Source organism: Oncorhynchus keta, chromosome 24 (assembly GCF_023373465.1).
Source record: "Oncorhynchus keta strain PuntledgeMale-10-30-2019 chromosome 24, Oket_V2, whole genome shotgun sequence".
NCBI lineage: Eukaryota > Metazoa > Chordata > Actinopteri > Salmoniformes > Salmonidae > Oncorhynchus > Oncorhynchus keta.
This window is the reverse complement of record NC_068444.1, coordinates 34,104,470-34,123,802: the sequence shown is the minus strand read 5'-3', so window position 1 is coordinate 34,123,802 and position 19,333 is coordinate 34,104,470. Positions and strand designations below refer to the sequence as shown.

The 19,333-nt window shown below is 44.3% G+C and overlaps 1 protein-coding gene across 4 annotated transcripts in view; it reads left to right on the top strand.

The window, feature by feature from the left end:
- The window catches only part of LOC118357425 (carbonic anhydrase-related protein 10), a 330,735-nt gene that overhangs the window by 176,348 nt on the left and 135,054 nt on the right, over positions 1–19,333 (top strand). For 2 of the 4 annotated variants that reach the window (XM_035734506.2, XM_035734505.2), the window contains exon 5: positions 2,780–2,824. The exons of the other annotated variants lie outside the window; for them this stretch is intronic. In XM_035734506.2, the coding sequence (XP_035590399.1) occupies positions 2,780–2,824 (45 nt within the window). The remainder of the gene's footprint in view (positions 1–2,779; positions 2,825–19,333) is intronic. 4 annotated transcript variants of the gene reach the window in all.

The following is a 19,333-nucleotide window of genomic DNA, read 5'->3' as shown; positions in this document are numbered from 1 at the left end:
TTCCAGTACTTTATGCCTATAGTGTTAACTTCTGTTCTGTGTGTGGATGTGTCAGCTTTTTCTGTGCTGAATATATCTCTGTCTGAGCCAGGCTGGGAGAGCATAAGGATGCTTCTCAGGCCTTGATGTTGCTGCTGAGTTCTTCGTTTCAGACCATCCAACGCTCTGAAAAGCTATGTAATGAATTCACATTATTTTGTGCTGCAGCAGTGTTAAACCAGCTAGTTTTGTGGGGTTTGCACACTGTAAGCAGTTCTGTATTTTTGGACTTCAAACTCACTGGGTTGGAGTCAAGGCCCAATATAGCCTTCTGGTCAAAATGTCGCAATGAACTATAGACCCCTTTCCAGTACACGACAAACTGACGTCATGTACAGATGTGCACAACTCTTGACTGCAGTAAGAAAGCCATTGCCATCTGCGCCCTTTCAACATTATTACTTCCAAACAAGATAACTTTATGTGGGGGTTCTCATACAACGCTCACAACGATGTTTTGATTCTTGCTTGAATATTATATTTGGTTGTGATCTTTGCAAAATAACGATTTTGGATGCAGAAGTTAGCTAGAATGTTAACACTCATTGATATAGGCTATAGCACAAATCTAGCCAGAGAGACATTTTACTGGTTGAAGTAGACATTTTTGAAGTATAATGCAGTTGATTTGTTATGATGACAAAAAAACAAGCCATACAATCTAATTACAATCCAAAAAGTTGTGTGAAATGCACTCATGAGCAACATGTAAATAGAGGCTTTTTGTTGTTGTTGTTGTTGTTGTTGTTGCTTGTTGCCAGCGTTCTATAAGAACTCCCCGTGTTCTTCCACCATCTTGCAATGTTTTCCAACACAGGAAAGGGTCTAAATGGAAGCATTAAATAATGTGCGGCTATTTCCATCCCTATTCCAGTCATATTGTTCATGTCATAATCGTGGCTTGTCGAGCGCGCTCTCCGTTAGTGTTGTCACGATACCAGAATTTTGACTTCGACACCAGATTCAGTGTCACGATACTCGATACCATCACCATGCTCAATACCAAAATGATACCACAACGGTACCCCGGCAACAACAGAAAAGAAGGTATATTAGCCAACGTCACAGAATGGCACTCGATCTGGAGAGATGAACTCAGCTAATGCTGTTTAATCGTTAGGCGTCTTTTGAGTTCAGTCTGTATTCTTTTTGCAGAGAAAGCCATGTATGCATCAATTCATCAATTATCCAATAATAAAATCCATTTCAATTGTTTTTAACAATGTAACTACATAGTAACATACTGATAATAATATATTTGAACGGTAAACCTCTATTTATAAACTAGGTAACTCAAGATGTAGCCTAGGCCTATTCACAATACAGGTGAATGCATCTTCAATAGGAGTGTGTGCCTGCATTGAGTTGTTGAGCTTGTTTTGACTGGTTTCATGGGGCTACAGATAAAAAGCAATCCGTTTCCTTTTCATTTGGGACCATAACGCAAAATATGCAGACTTTAAAAACTTCGTTCATTCACTTGATCATCTCTCTCACGCAGAGATACTGGTAAAAAAAAAAGTATCTTTGCCTCATGTCTCCTTCACCGAATCAACTGGCTCTGCATGCAAAGCTGGGTAAAGAGACAGCGCACACTGTTATGATATAAGACATTGCCATTTCTATGAACAATGTGTTGATCACTATTATCAAAAATAAGTCCCCCAAAAATGTACGATTGCTTGTCGTCTGTAGCCCCATGATTAAGTAAATGAATAAAGTTGTGAAAATCTGCATATCTTGTGTTCGTTCTGGTTCGCAGAAGTCTCGGCATGCTCTGCCACACTACTCTCCGTGTTGTTAACTCGTTATTATGTCCTCTGCCGCTAACTGTGTCTTGTTGAGAGTTATCGCTAGCTCTTTACGAGGTGGGGAAACACTGCACTCATCATCACGTTCTGAGAACCCCTCTTCTCCATTCTAAAGGTACATGGTTTAGTCCTGTTAGGTAGCTATTAGATGCTGATCCGAAGATTACTACTCGACCACGTAGGAACCTTGGAAGAAGTGCTCTCAGAATTGTCATGTGTCTTATTTCCTGGACTAATAATGTAATGGTCAATTCAGTGTAGTGAATTGGTCATGATGAGTAATCTAGTGGTTTTATAAAGTTATGCTCAGTCCTGGATGTCAGTTTTACATCTGGGTTAGGTAATCGTGACCTGGATGGGGAGTTTATGCACGGTGCATGTTTCCTATGTTCTATTCAAATACAGGGCATTTGCCTGCATGCTTTTATCAGAGCTCTGTTTAACTGTCCATAACACACACAGAAACAGATGACCACACATACAAACGCACACACACAGACACACAGACACACACACACACATTCCATATCAGATTGAGCAGGATCTGAGAGAAGTCCTGCCCAGAGAGACAGAGAGAGAGAGAGAGAGAGGGCAGGGGAGCAAGCAAACCCTACCATCCTCTCCACTGTGCTATTCTCATTCTGAGCCATCATCCTCCCTTCATCCCACCGCCCGCTGGAGACTTAGCACCGGCTCACTGGCCAGAACCGGCTCCACCAGGGGTTACCAGGAGCTTACTGGCGGCATGAGCCCATACGGGAAACGGTGCACCACTGCCCAACAGCGACCCTCTACCGTCCTGCCCTACAGCTGACACCGTGATGTTTTCTGAACCGTGGTCTCACTGCCACAAAAAACATTCATATTAACTCTGATTTTATATTGAGAACATGTTGATGATTTTCTGATGTTCTATTTGTTTGCATTAGAATATCTGCCGCAGAGAAGGAGGAAACGCTGATGGACCATGTCAGGTGTGAACGCAGTGAGCTTCACTTACTTCTCTATCCCTTATTAGATCCAACACAGAGGGAAGGTAGAGGTGTGTGTGTGTGTGTGTGTGTGTGTGTGTGTGTGTGTGTGTGTGTGTGTGTGTGTGTGTGTGTGTGTGTGTGTGTGTGTGTGTGTGTGTGTGTGTGTGTGTGTGTGTGTGTGTGTGCGTGTGTGTGTGTGTGTCCACTCGCCACACCTGAGCAGTGTTAGCACATTTTACTGCCACCTGGTGCAGCACAAGGCACTGATCTAGTACGCTGCTCCGGGACTAGACTATAGCCAGGAGCTGAAGATACAAGAGTATAATCAAGTCTTAATTACCATTCACCACCCTCTCTCTGTCTGTGTCTACCCCTTCTCTCTCTCTGTCTCTGAGTTCTAACTGTTTTATACTTGGGTTCTTAAAGCTGGCTGTGCATGGGCTATTTAATCTCTCTCTCCCTTTCTCTGTTTGAGTTCTAACCACTTAACTGTTTTTAACCCGGGTCCTTTAAACTGGGCTATTTATTTATTTAATCTCTCTCTCTCTCTCTCTCTCTCTCTCTCTCTCTCTCTCTCTCTCTCTCTCTCTCTCTCTCTCTCTCTCTCTCTCTCTCTCTCTCTCTCTCTCTCTCTCTCTCTCACACACACACAAGCTTATTTCATTCTTTAATGTGTCTGTGGACAGCTTGGGGCACTGAGCGTGTCAGACCTGGTGTTTAACAGCCTGCCTTTGCTCACAGGCCATAGCAAATCAGTTATTGATACTCATGCTGCAATGGAAATCAAGCCTCCGTGTGTTATTTAGCTACAATTCCACCATGTTCACTGACTTATGGTAAAAGCAATCAAATCATCTGAAGTGAATAATAAGCATTTATATTTCAAAGCCAAGAGACATAGTATTTAACATCTCAACTCCATGAGCTTCAAAAGAGATGCTTACTTTCCCTCAAACTAGAAATGACACAAAAAATATATATATATCAAAATAAGTGTGTTGCTATAGTAATTCAGCTTACTTGCCACAGTGTGTGTACCTGTTGCCCATCACCAAGTGTAGCCAGCTCTGGAAAGTAAACAACATACACAGCAAATTTGGGATGAGAATTTTAACACCCACAGTGTTAAACTAACACTTTTCAAAGTGTCAATAAATACCATGGATAAATTCTTTAAACTTTCTCAGTGTTAGGGAATTAACACCTGTGGTGTTACGTAACCCATTTTGGGGTGTTGTTTCAACACTGCATTTGCATATTTATATCCCAGGGTGCCTTTCGAGTGAATTTTAGCAGTACCCGTACCAACCATGACTGTGTACGCTAGTGACAGAGACATGATTTTTGCTTTTATTGGCTTTCATTCCTGTAGCCTTCACCAAGTGATTATTTTATTGTTTATGGCAATATATTGCTTTTTTTTACTATACCATAATTCAACAACATAGGTTTACCCTAACAGAGTGGCCTGAAACTACTGGTGTTCATGCCACATCAGCAAGTCATATTTCAAATCAAATCAAATCAAATCAAATCAAATTTTATTTGTCACATACACATGGTTAGCAGATGTTTATGCGAGTGTAGCGAAATGCTTGTGCTTCTAGTTCCGACAATGCAGTGATAACCAACAAGTAATCTAACTAACAATTCCAAAACATGCGGTTTACTGGTTTACAAAGAGTCATATTATTCCTATTGGAATCCAGACCGAGCAACATGTACTTTAAGAATAGTACAGGGATTGAATTGAATAAGTAACTGAACATGGAACAAAACAAGAAACACGAGTCGGGTACAGACATGAAACACAGGAACAGAAGCAATAACACCTGGGGAAAGAACCATAGGGAGTGACAGATACATTTCAATTCAGTTTTTCCACAATTCCTGACATTTAATCCTAGTAAAAAGTCCCTGTTTTGATTCAGTCAGGATCCCCACTTCATTTTAAGAATGTGAAATGTCAGAATAATAGTAGAAAGAGAGATCTGTTTCAGCTTGTATTTCTTTCATCACATTCCCAGTGGTCAGAAGTTCACACACACTCAATTAGTATTTGGTAGCATTGGCTTTAAATTGTTTAACTTGGGTCAAACTTTTCAGGCAGCCTTCCACAAGCTTCCCACAATAAGTAGGGTGAATTTTGGCCCATTCCTCCTGACAGAGCTGGTGTATCTGAGTCAGGTTTGTGGGCCTCCTTTCTCGTACACACTTTTTCAGTTCTGCCCACACATTTTCTATAGGATTGAGTTCAGGGCTTTGTGGTGGCCACTCCAATACCTTGACTTTGTTGTCCTTAAGCCATTTTTTCACAAATTTTGCCACACCAGTCCCTCCTGCAGCAAAGCACCCCCACAACATGATGCTGCCACCCCCTTGCTTCATGGTTGGGATGATGTTCTTCGGGCTTGCAAGCCTCCCCCTTTTCCCTCCAAACATAATGATGGTCATTGGTAGTGTTGGGGTCAGGTATCTATGGTAGTGGTGGGGTCAGGCAGCTATGGTAGTGGTGGGGTCATGCAGTTATGGTACTGTTGGGGTCAGGCAGCTATGGTAGTGGTGGGGTCATGCAGTTATGGTAGTGGTGGGGTCATGCAGCTATGGTAGTGGTGGGGTCAGGCAGCTATGGTAGTGGTGGGGTCAGGCAGCTATGGTAGTGTTGGGGTCAGGCAGCTATGGTAGTGTTGGGTCAGGGAGCTATGGTAGTGTTGGGGTCAGGCAGCTATGGTAGTGTTGGGGTCAGGCAGCTATGGTAGTGGTGGGGTCAGGCAGCTATGGTAGTGGTGGGGTCATGCAGTTATGGTAGTGTTGGGGTCAGGCAGCTATGGTAGTGTTGGTCAGGCAGCTATGGTAGTGTTGGGGTCAGGCATCTATGGTAGTGGTGGGGTCAGGCAGCTATGGTAGTGGTGGGGTCATGCAGTTATGGTACTGTTGGGGTCAGGCAGCTATGGTAGTGGTGGGGTCATGCAGTTATGGTAGTGTTGGGGTCAGGCAGCTATGGTAGTGGTGGGGTCAGGCAGCTATGGTAGTGGTGGGGTCAGGCAGCTATGGTGGTGGGGTTAGGCAGCTATGGTAGTGGTGGGGTCAGGCAGCTATGGTGGTGGTGGGGTCAGGCAGCTATGGTGGTGGTGGAGTCAGGCAGCTATGGTGGTGGTGGAGTCAGGCAGCTATGGTGGTGGTGGAGTCAGGCAGCTATGGTAGTGTTGGGGTCAGGCAGCTATGGTAGTGGTGGGGTCAGGCAGCTATGGTAGTGGTAGGGTCAGACAGCTATGGTGGTGGGTTTAGGCAGCTATGGTAGTGTTGGGGTCAGGCAGCTATGGTGGTGGTGGGGTCAGGCAGCTATGGTAGTGGTGGGGTCAGGCAGCTATGGTGGTGGGTTTAGGCAGCTATGGTAGTGGTGGCGTCATGCAGCTATGGTAGTGGTGGGGTCAGGCAGCTATGGTGGTGGTAGGGTCAGGCAGCTATGGCAGTGGTAGGGTCAGGCAGCTATGGCAGTGGTAGGGTCAGGCAGCTATGATAGTGGTGGGGTCAGGCAGCTATGGTGGTGGTAGGGTCAGGCAGCTATGGCAGTGGTAGGGTCAGGCAGCTATGGTGGTGGTGGCGTCATGCAGCTATGGTAGTGGTGGGGTCAGGCAGCTATGGTGGTGGTAGGGTCAGGCAGCTATGGCAGTGGTAGGGTCAGGCAGCTATGGCAGTGGTAGGGTCAGGCAGCTATGATAGTGGTGGGGTCAGGCAGCTATGGCAGTGGTAGGGTCAGGCAGCTATGGTAGTGGTGGGGTCAGGCAGCTATGATAGTGGTAGGGTCAGGCAGCTATGGTAGTGGTAGGGTCAGGCAGCTATGATAGTGGTAGGGTCAGGCAGCTATGGCAGTGGTAGGGTCAGGCAGCTATGGTAGTGGTGGGGTCATGCAGCTATGGTAGTGGTGGGGTCAGGCAGCTATGGTAGTGGTAGGGTCAGACAGCTATGGTAGTGGTGGCGTCATGCAGCTATGGTAGTGGTGGGGTCAGGCAGCTATGGTAGTGGTAGGGTCAGACAGCTATGGTAGTGGTAGGGTCAGGCAGCTATGGTAGTGGTAGGGTCAGACAGCTATGGTAGTGGTGGGGTCAGGCAGCTATGGTAGTGGTAGGGTCAGACAGCTATGGTAGTGGTGGGGTCATGCAGCTATGGTAGTGGTGGGGTCATGCAGCTATGGTAGTGGTGGGGTCAGGCAGCTATGGTAGTGGTAGGGTCAGACAGCTATGGTAGTGGTGGGGTCATGCAGCTATGGTAGTGGTGGGGTCAGGCAGCTATGGTAGTGGTAGGGTCAGGCAGCTATGGTAGTGGTGGGGTCAGGCAGCTATGGTAGTGGTGGGGTCAGGCAGCTATGGTAGTGGTGGGGTCAGGCAGCTATGGTAGTGGTAGGGTCAGACAGCTATGGTAGTGGTGGGGTCAGGCAGCTATGGTAGTGGTAGGGTCAGGCAGCTATGGTAGTGGTGGGGTCAGGCAGCTATGGTAGTGGTAGGGTCAGACAGCTATGGTAGTGGTGGGGTCATGCAGCTATGGTAGTGGTGGGGTCATGCAGCTATGGTAGTGGTGGGGTCAGGCAGCTATGGTAGTGGTAGGGTCAGACAGCTATGGTAGTGGTGGGGTCATGCAGCTATGGTAGTGGTGGGGTCAGGCAGCTATGGTAGTGGTAGGGTCAGGCAGCTATGGTAGTGGTGGGGTCAGGCAGCTATGGTAGTGGTGGAGTCAGGCAGCTATGGTAGTGGTGGGGTCAGGCAGCTATGTTCGTGGTGGGGTCAGGCAGCTATGGTGGTGGTGGGGTCAGGCAGCTATGGTGGTGGTGGGGTTAGGCAGCTATGGTAGTGTTGGTCAGGCAGCTATGGTAGTGGTGGGGTCAGGCAGCTATGGTGTAGGTGGGGTTAGGCAGCTATGGTAGTGGTGGGGTCAGGCAGCTATGGTAGTGGTGGGGTCAGGCAGCTATGGTGAAGGCAGTGACATACATGCAAACACACACGTACACACACACTCCCACACACTCCCATGTGTGCACTGGGACACACACAGAGCGTACTGGCATACTGGCATGAGTGTCACATTCAGTGATTTTGTGTGTGTGTGTGTGTGTGTGTGTGTGTGTGTGTGTGTGTGTGTGTGTGTGTGTGTGTGTGTGTGTGTGTGTGTGTGTGTGTGTGTGTGTGTGTGTGTGTGTGTGTGTGTGTGTGTGTGTGTGTGTGTGTGTGTGTGTGTGTGTGTGTGTGTGTGTGTGTGTGTGTGTGTGGCTGAGGCTTTGGTCCATTAGCGCTGACTCTCTCTGACCCTCTCTCATGACATCTCACCACTCTCTTTGACCTCTGATCCCTCTTTATGACATCTCTTGAACTCTGACTCCTCTTTACACCCCTGAGGCTAACAAGCATCAGGCTGACTCACACATAGCATAGAGATATCCCTGACAGGACTACTGTAGTCTTTCCTCATAGAGGACACACATCCCTCCTGTGCTTTTCGAATTGTATAGCAAATAGTTAACTGTTTTGTTTTGTTCTGTTATCTTCTCATCTGTTCTGTTCTCATCTGTTCTGTTCTCATCGATTCTGTACTCATCGATTCTGTTCTCCACTGTTCTGTTCTCATCGATTCTGTTTTGTTCTTTTCTCATCTGTTCTTTTCTCATGTGTTCTCATCTGTTCTCATCTATTTGCATCTGTTATCAGTTCTCATCTGTTCTGTTTTCATCTGTTCTGTTCTCTTCTCATCTGTTCTGTTCTGTACTCATCTGTGTTGTTTGCTCCTCTTTTCTCATCTTCTCTTTTCTCCTCTCCTCTCCCCTCCTCCTGCATGCTTCTCCTAGTGGCATATGTGTGTAAAGTACAGTACTGCAGGACTCTTCATCTGTCATACTTCTAGTAAAACCTTGAGAGTGCAGTGTGTTGTTGGAGCTTGGCTGATACTGCCCCTACTGCACTTCAGAACAGATTAAAAGATGGACGACTTTGTCTGGAGAATATTAGAAAAACATGAGATTTCAATTTTACTCTGAGCAGAGACCCATGGCTGCAGAGCGTAACTCGACCTGTTAACTAAAGAGGAAATCAATCTCATCCTGCCTTGTAGGGTGTTTCAAGGAGTTTAGGTCGTACTTTGCAAATGCACTGTAGGTGGTTCGGTGAACAACACAGACCTTGCCTGAGATTGGAAGCTCAAAATTAGACTTTAGCTCGCTGGCTAGCACGATTTTGAGCCATGCAGATGACCCAGGTTCAATACCCAGTCGGGTATTGGTCAGTTATGCAAAATCAGTAAACCTAGCATTGCCATAACCCCCCTGATAAGGGAGAAAAACTGTAATCCTCTTTACAACGGCTTTGAACACATTTTCCATTATTTCAATACCATCAAATACCCGGTATGGTGTGCATCCAACCTTGAATCAATGCTGCTCGAATTAAAGCCTGGAAATCTGATCTAGAGCCTTTTTAAACATCGATAAGCAGCCTCTAAAGCAGTGATAACGAAAAATGCCCTATGTCTCTCCCCTCTCTCTACCTCGCTCTCTCTGCTTCTCTCTCTTTCACTGTCTCTCCCCCTCCCTCTTTTTCCAACCCCCTCTCCCTTCATGTGTCACAGTTAATCGCGTCCCCCTCTAGCTCCCCCTTCCTGTTTCAACACCTGCTATATTGTGTGATCTGATTAAGATGTAAACGTGTTCAGTGGATGTTTTTTTTTTGCTGTGTAGCTAGGGCCCCACTCCATCACTCCTTATTGCACTGGGCCTTGGTCGTCTTGGCTTTGTAGCAGGCAGCTCAGAGGGACCGGCAAGGGGAAGATTGAATGGCTCTGTGGCTTAGCACGCTATTTCCTCTAATGCGTGCTGGGCTCCAAGGCTATCAAGGAGATTAATACTGGTCCGGGTCTGTTTGGAACGCTGGCATTTATTCTCTCCCAAAGTTCCGCCCGCTGGGGGGTACTTCCTCATTCCACATCCTCATACAACTGCAGGATTATTTTTCCCATCAGCACCCTGGTTGTCTGTGTTGTCTCCTTCTCTCTGTCTGGTTATGTCTGGCTCTTTCTCTGTCTAATTTTCTCTCTGTCTATCTCTCACTCTCTGTCTCTCTCTCTCTTTCTCTGTCTCTTCCAATGTCCTGAGACCTAAATAATTGTATTTGCTCCCCAAGTTAATGCCTAGGCTTTAGCTCAACATGCTAACCCAGTCTTGTCTCACGCAGATAACTTGGGTTCAAACCAAGTGACTTTACCATCAGTAACTTTACATCTGAACTCCAGACAACACACTGCTCTCTGCCTAGTCATGAAAGGTAAAATACGAGCTTATATAAAAAAAAAAACTACATTTGCCCACATCACTGGAAATACAATGAACATCTCCGCTGAATGGGTAAATAGCATTTGGCTCAGCAGAGCAGAGAGAGCTAGTGGTGTTTGGGTGTTTGATTCAGAGAGGTTGACAGGGTAAATAAAGCTGTATCCTCAGGTTATACAGACAGGTACATCCGGAGACATCTGGGACAGGACCAGGTGGAGCCTAAAGGGAAAATCAGCCTTGCTCCACTTAACATCTGTCATGGAGAAAGTCCCCGCTCTTGTTTCTTTAATACATTTTTTTCATAACTGGGAACCTATTTCTTTCTGCAGTGCAAGCATCCTGCAAATTGTATTTACAAAATGAATTTGGGGAAAGTTCAAGGTACACCCATTTTTTTTCTTCCACTTTCAATTTGCTGCCATATTTTTCTCCCATGCTGACGCCATGCACAGAAGCACGCGAAGTGAGTCTGTTTCTGGCCCACTTGGAGAGGCATTAAATTCAGCGCCATTTTCTCATCAATCAAGTGTTTGGGTGCTGCCAAGGCCTCACATGTAGCAGGGTGTCACAGTAAACTTCACCGCTCCTAATGATTCTAGGGTCACTTTTCTCTGGAAAGTCTAAAAAGCTCCATTTCAAAACGTGGTATACCTGGGTGCAAAAGTTTGTGGTTTTTCACTGCAGTATAAGAAAAAATACAATACATTTAACTTGGTCAAATGAGAACTTTGTTCTAGCACCTTTTAGCAAGAGGGTTATATTGGTTTACTCATTTTTTTATAGACTGGGAGCGTGAATATATTAGGCAAGTAGATATATTGAGGATGCGTTCAAACAGCAGTGTTTCCCCTAGGATTTTTTTTAGCAGCGCGGTTGGTTGTCTGCCAGAGGCATGCATCTCTGAATAGGGTTTGCTACACTTCTTGAATTACAACCTAGCTAGCTCGTTACCTTGGATGTTTCTTGGACAATCTGATGTTGTAAGGTATAACTCTGATCTTAAAAGCGCATCCCCGGTAAAAAAAAATGCAATAAAATTGCACGTGGCGATGCACCACTGCTAAACTAATATAGGGGAAAACTGAACAGACTGTAGTTAGATTTCATTCGTTGGTCTAACTCGAGGTGTCATAAAAAAAATCCCCTCCCCAATGTAAAACATATTTTCACATGATCCTTTCTCTGTACTGTAAAAAGAATTGCACACCTTCCCGCCTCATAGAATTAACTTAAAATCATGTTTATGACCACAAATAAACGTGAATATCGATTTTGCCATTCTTTTGTGGCACAGTCGATGCCACGCACGGGCTCAATTGTCGTGCAGGTGGCTGAGTTGGTAGAGCATTGCGTTTGCAACGCCAGGATAGTGGGTGCGATTCCCATGTAGGACCACTGTGATAATGTATGCTCTCACTACTGTAAGTTGCTCTGGAAAAGACTGTCTAAATGACTGAAAGGTAAATGTCTATACGGGCCAGAAGGATGAGGGTTTGCTGACAAGCTAACTCTCCCTGCCTGTTTCATTACACATTGATCAGAGCTGGCTGCAGACAATGAAATCAGATATAACATTTTTTTTTAAATAATCATATCAAATATATGAAATGACGTTTCCACCGACAGGTTTCTGTGCCAATGCCCCACATAACCCAATAAGCAAAGCATCATGGATTGCGTTTTCAGCACCACAATCAAATAAACAATGTTAATCTCACAAACAGAAAATAAGCCTACATGCCTCCCTACCTTGTACGCCTACCCAGTATTGAAGGCTTGGCTTGACAATGACATTACACGTTTTGTTGTTTTGTAATACAGTTGAAGTCGTAAGTTTACATACACCTGAGCCAAATATATTTAAACTCAGTTTTTCACAATTCCTGACATTTAATCCTAGTAAAAATTCCCTGTTTTAGGTCAGTTAGCATCACCACTTTATTTTAAGAATATGACATTTCAGAATAATAGTAGAGAGAATGATTTATTTCAGCTTTTATTTCTTTCATCACATTCCCAGTGGGTCAGAACTTTATATACACTCAATTAGTATTTGGTAGCATTGCCTTTAAATTGTTTAACTTGGGTCAAATATTTCGGGTAGCCTACCACAAGCTTCCCACAATAAATAGGGTGAATTTTGTCCCATTCCTCCTGACAGAGTTGGTGTAACTGAGTCAGGTTTGTGGGCCTCCTCGCTCGCACACTGTTTTTCAGTTCTGCCCAAACATTTTCTATAGGTTTGAGGTCAGGGCTTTGTGATGGCCACTCCAATACTTTGACTTTGTTGTCCTAAATCCATTTTTCCACAACTTTGGAACCATGCTTGGGGTCATTGTCCATTTGGAAGACCTATTTGCGACTAAGCTTTAACTTCCTGACTGATGTCTTGAGATGTTGCTTCAATATATCCACATCATTTTCCTGCCTCATGATGCCATCTACAGTGGGGCAAAAAAGTATTTAGTCAGCCACCAATTGTGCAAGTTCTCCCACTTAAAAATATGAGAGAGGCCTGTAATTTTCATCATAGGTACACTTCAACTATGACAGACAAAATGAGAAAAAAAATCCAGAAAATCACATTGTAGGATTTTTAATGAATTGATTTGCAAATTATGGTGGAAAATAAGTATTTAGTCAATAACAAAAGTGTATCTCAATACTTTGTTATACACCCTTTGTTGGCAATGACAGACGTCAAACGTTTTCTGTAAGTCTTCACAAGGTTTTCACACACTGTTGCTGGTATTTTGGCTCATTCCTCCATGCAGATCCCCTCTAGAGCAGTGATGTTTTGGGGCTGTTGCTGGGCAACACGGACTTTCAACTCCCTCCAAAGATTTTCTATGGGGTTGAGATCTGGAGACTGGCTAGGCCACTCCAGGACCTTGAAATGCTTCTTACGAAGCCACTCCTTCGTTGCCCGGGCGGTGTGTTTGGGATCATTGTCATGCTGAAAGACCCAGCCACGTTTCATCTTCAATGCCCTTGCTGATGGAAGGAGGTTTTCACTCAAAATCTCACGATACCTGCCCCCATTCATTCTTTCCTTTACACGGATCAGTCGTCCTGGTCCCTTTGCAGAAAAACAGCCCCAAAGCATGATGTTTCCACTCCCATGCTTCACAGTAGGTATGGTGTTCTTTGGATGCAACTCAGAATTCTTTGTCCTCCAAACACGACAAGTTGAGTTTTTACCCAAGAAAATATATTTTGGTTTCATCTGACCATGTGACATTCTCCCAATCTTCTTCTGGATCATCCAAATGCTCTCTAGCAAACTTCAGACGGACCTGGACATGTACTGGCTTAAGCAGGGGGACACGTCTACACACTGCAGGCGGCGTAGTGTGTTACTGATGGTAGGCTTTGTTACTTTGGTCCCAGCTCTCTGCATATCCAAAATGTATGACTGTAACTTGCTTTGTATGAAAGTGTCTGGTTAATGGCATATAGTCATAAACTAGGTCCCCCCGTGTAGTTCTGGGATTTTTGCTCACCGTTGTGATCATTTTGACCCCACGGGGTGAGATCTTGCGTGGAGCCCCAGATCGAGGGAGATTGTCAGTGGTCTTGTATGTCTTCCATTTCCTAATAATTTCTCCCACAGTTGATTTCTTCAAACCAAGCTGCTTACCTATTGCAAATTCAGTCTTCCCAGCCTGGTGCAGGTCTACAATTGTGTTTCTGGTGTCCTTTGACAGCTCTTTGGTCTTGGCCATAGTGGAGTTTGGAGTGTGACTGTTTGAGGTTGTGGACAGGTGTCTTTTATACTGATAACAAGTTCAAACAGGTGCCATTAATACAGGTAATGAGTGGAGGACAGAGGAGCCTCAAAGAAGAAGTTACAGGTCTGTGAGAGCCAGAAATCTTGCTTGTTTGTATGTGACCAAATACTTATTTTCCACCATAATTTGCAAATAAATTCATTAAAAATCCTACAATGGGATTTTCTGGATTTTGTTCTCTCATTTTGTCTTTCATAGTTGAAGTGTACCTATGATGAAAATTACAGGCCTCTCTTATCTTTTTAAGTGGGAGAATTTGCACAATTGGTGGCTGACTAAATATGTTTTTGCCCCACTGTATTTGTATGCACCAGTCCCTCTTGCAGCAAAGCACCCCCACAACATGATGCTGCCACCCCCGTGCTTCACGGTTGGGATGGTGTTCTTCGGGTTGCATGCCTCCCACCTTTTTCTTCCAAACATAACAATGGTCATTATGACCAAACAGTTCTCCAAGAGGACATTTATCCAAGAAGAATGATCTTTGTCCGCATGTTCAGTTGCAAAACGTAGTCTTGCTTTTTTTATGGCGGTTTTGGAGCAGTTGCTTCTTCCTTGCTAAGCAGCCTTTCAGGTTATGTCGATATAGGACTTGTTTTACTGTGGATATAGATACTTTTGTACCCGTTTCCTCCAGCATCTTCACAAGGTCATTTTCTGTTGTTCTGGGATTGATATGCACTTTTCGCACCAAAGTACGTTCATCTCTAGGAGACTGAACGCGTCTCCTTCCTGAGTGGTATGATGGCTGCGTGGTCCCATGGTGTTCATACTTGTGTACTATTGTTTGTACAGATGAATGTGGTACCTTCAGGCATTTTTGAAATTGCTCCCATGGATGAACCAGACTTGGGGGTCTACAATTGTTTTTCTAAGGTCTTGGCTGATTTCTTTTGATTTTCCCATGATGTCAAGCAAAGAGGTATTGCGTTTGAAGGTAGGCATTGAAATACATCCACAGGTACACCTCCAATTGACTCAAATGATGTAAATTAGCAGAAGCTTCTAAAGCCAAGACATCATTTTCTGGAATTTTCCAAGCTGTTTAAAGGCACAGTCAATTTAGTGTATGTAAACTTCTGACCCACTGGAATTGTGATACAGTGAATTATAAGTGAAATCATCTGTAAACAATTGTTGGAAAAATGACTTGTGTCATGCACAAAGTAGATGTCCTAACCTACTTGCCAAAACTATAGTTTGTTAACAAGAAATTAGTGAAGTGGTTGAATAAAGTGTATGTAAACTTCCGACATCAACTGTAGATATTTCACTTTCCAGTCCTCGAATGGCCCACTGCACAGTTTGGATACTGGAATTATATTTTGGATGACTGTGCGCGAATAGCCTTCAAGAGACTTGAAGTAACCTAATCAGATTATAACATTGTGACTGGTTGTGTTTATGCCACAGGCAAAAGGTCATCTGTTTTAAAAGTTAAATTATAAATATTACGGTTATTTTGAAGCGCTAGGTTCTAGGTATGCAAGGACCAGCCGCTCGGATCGTGGAGGAGGCAGGGCAGGGCGTGTGTTAAGTTTTCCTGATTAACTGGGCCTGCTAGGAGCATATGTGGCCACAATATTATAGGACGACTTGGGAGAATGAAGATCTGCAGCAGACAGCGCATCTCAGCATGAGAAGTCCAGCCAGGATGGCCTTCTACTGTGCCTTTCTAGACCTTATAAACTGTTGAGAGTAGACCCACAACTGATCCAAATGGAATGAAATGTTCAAATCACAGTGCTTTTGCTCCGTTTATTCAAATGACATTTTCACTGCATTTTATAGCCTCTTGTAGCACGGAAAACAATGATACAATTATTCATTGCATTGTGGTGTTGTACGCTAGTCTGGGTGGGACACTTGTATTGTCCTTATAAAAGATCAATGGAGTAGACTTTTGAGCTCCATGTCTCATGTCTTCGCTGTTCTTTCATGCGCAATGATGCACCTGGCCTATTCGCTTCTATTGAAAATGATGGATAGAGGGCAGGATCCAAAGTTAGACTGGTAGACTATTGACTTGTGGTGTAGTTAGCACGGAAAAACAGTGCAACTTGATATGAGGGAGGCGCACGCAAGCAGATTAGGAAATTTGGCTTGGATGGAATAAATTACATAGTAAACAATACAAAGGGTGAATGTAAACCAGGGAAAAACCATACAACCCTCCCCTAGGCAAAAAAAAATAAAATAAATAGATAACCCTTGCCCAATTGGAGAGTGATTCTACTCCCCCTGGTCTCCTCCCATGTTCTGGTCCATAGTTCTCATTATTGCCTCCCCCTTGGGTGAGGCTCTCCTCTCCCTGGCAGTGTAGGGTTCCCAGCTCTAAGTAGCCTCTGGAGATTCCCCTTGAGAGAGAGAGAGAGAGAGAGAGAGAGAGAGAGAGAGAGAGAGAGAGAGAGAGAGAGAGAGAGAGAGAGAGAGAGAGAGAGAGAGAGAGAGAGAGAGAGAGAGAGAGAGAGAGAGAGAGGAGAGAGAGAGAGAGAGAGAGAGAGAGAGAGAGAGAGAGAGAGAGAGAGAGAGAGAGAGAGAGAGAGAGAGAGAGAGAGAGAGAGAGAGAGAGAGAGAGAGAGAGAGAGAGAGAGAGAGAGAGAGAGAGAGAGAGAGAGAGAGAGAGATTTTGCAGGTTTTCCTACTTACAAAACAGGACAATAGGAAAGCAGGAAAGCAGGCTGGGATGTAAGAAGGCAACAACTATTGGCGCAATTATTATAAAATGGAAGAAGTTCAAGATGATGGTCAATCACCCTCGGTCTGGGGCTCCATGCAAGATCTCACCTCGTGGGACATCAATGATCATGAAGAAGGTGAGGGATCAGCCCAGAACTACACAGCAGGACCTGGTCAATGACCTGAAGAGAGCTGAGACCACAGTCTCAAAGAAAACCATTAGTAACACACTACGCCGTCATGGATTAAAATACTGCAGCATACGCAAGGTCCCCCTGCTCAAGCCAGCGCATGTCCAGGCCCGTCTGAAGTTTGCCAATGACCATCTGGATGATCTGGAGGAGGAATGGGAGAAAGTCATGTGGTCTGATGAGACAAAAATATAGCTTTTGGTCTAAACTCCACTCACCGTGTTTGAAGGAAGAAGAAGGATGAGTACAACCCCAAGAACACCATCCCAACTGTGAAGCATGGAGGTGGAAACATCATTCTTTGGGAATGCTTTTCTGCAAAGGGGACAGGACGACTGCACCGTATTGAGAGGAGGATGGATGGGGCCATGCATCGCAAGATCTTGGCCAACAACCTCCCTCCCTCAGTAAGAGCATTGAAGATGGGTCGTTGTTGGTCTTCACAAGGTTTTCACACACTGTTGCTGGTATTTTGGCCCATTTTGACTAAATACTTTTTTGCCTCACTGTATTTTATAGTAAGAATATAATGGAATATAACAGAATAACATTTTAATATAATATTTTTCCCACACAACTTGTGTCAAGGAAACGTGTGGAACCGCTGTCACCACATTATTAGCAAGCAGGTGTCGGGTCTTACATTGAGAGTATCTTCATCATTATACCAATAGAAAATAATAGCAATCCATAAGGTATGTTTATAATACCCAGGGACCAGTTGGTCGCAACAGCAGTTGGTCGCAACTCTAAAACGTTCTGATCAGTGCTAATAATTGAGTCAACTAGACAAGATTTAACATGAGCATTTCCCCAGTCTAATTGTAACCTATAGCCAATATCCAAACGGACTGGATGACTTTGGACGTTTCTGTAAAAAACAATTTGATACATGTCTTCAATTGCAACTTTTTTTCCCAATATTTTCACAATTCAGTGATATTCATTCCACAGTAATTAGAAAAAAATGTGGATTCTTCAGTTTGTCCCCATTGTGGAACCCTTTTTGGTGCTAGTTAGAACCCCCTGTAAATGGTTCTCACAAGGACCCTTTTATCTTTTAAGAGTTCTTACCAGAACCCTTTATGGCAGGGTATTGTGTGAATAGGGAGCAGTTTAGCGTGTAAGTCGTGTCTGCCTGTTAGACTCTACACACTTAGAAAAGAGGGTTCCTCAAAGGTTCTTTGGTAAGGGGGATATTTCTATGTGGAACTACAATGACTCAAATAAAAAAATGTAGCCCTTCCATGGTTCTTTGCAGTTCAGAAAAGGGCTCTTTCGGCGGCGACTAGGGTTGCACATTTTGGGAAATATCCAGAGGTGGAAATATGGAATATATGGGAATTAATGGGAATATATAGGAATTAACGGAAATATATGCAAATGTTTTTTGTTTTTTGCATTGGATATATTTACGATATCATGTGGAGACAGAAGCATAAACCTTTTACCTTATCATAAGTAGACAGGATTGCAAATGATTTAATCCTTCCAATAAAACGATTTAGTTATGAATTTAACTTTAATTAAATTAGTTGACTCTTTACATGGGATGATTTCACTAAACAACAAAAGAAACGTTTTCAACATACATCTGTAAAATGATTGTCTAGAAACTAACGCTTTGGTTGTCTTCCTCTCAGGCTTCCATGTCTTCTCCCTGGACCCCCTCAATGTCCACCTTTTGAACATCAGACTCTGAGAACTCCTCTTCACTGTCACTTTCCAACCTTGTTGAGGATGGCTCGTTGTCAGGCTCACAAAGCCTCAAATTTGCCCGGATGGCCACCAATTTTTCTACCCTTGTATTGGTCAGCCTGTTATGTGCTTTGATGTGTGTGTTCCCAAACAAGGACCAGTTGTGCTCTAAGGCGGCTATGTTGGTGGGATTTGGAGGATGATGGAGGCAGCAGGGAAAACAGCCTTAGATCCACAAAGTCCCTTCCACCAGGTGGCTGATGAGATATGTTGGCATGACTGCCATATTGCATCTCCATCCCAAAGCCCTTGCTTGGAAGTGTACTTAACCAAACTGCCAAGAACCTTGACCTCATCCAGGCCAAGGTGGCGTGACACGGTAGTGATGACACCATAGGCCTTGTTGATCTCTGCACCAGACAGGATGCTCTTGCCAGCATACTTGGGATCCAACATGTACGCTGCAGCACATATGGGCATCAGGCATAAGTCTTCACACTTGTTGATGTGTTTCAGAACTGCAGTTTCCTCTGCTTGGAGCAACAGTGACATGGGCAGGGAAGTACGGATTTATTCTCTTACATCTGCAAGCAGTCTGAACATTAGACAGGATGGCATTGCATTGTCTCCCTCAATCCATGCAATGGCTACTGCGAAGGTTTCAGGAGTTTCAGGCTGCTTACCACTCTCTCCCAAAATACATCATCCAGGAGGATCCTATTGATGGGGCTGTCCACATCGGAAGACTGTAATATGGCCATTTCTTGGAGAGACTCCTTCCCCTCCAGGAGACAGTCAAACATGATGACAACACCACCCCAATGGGTGTTGCTGGGCA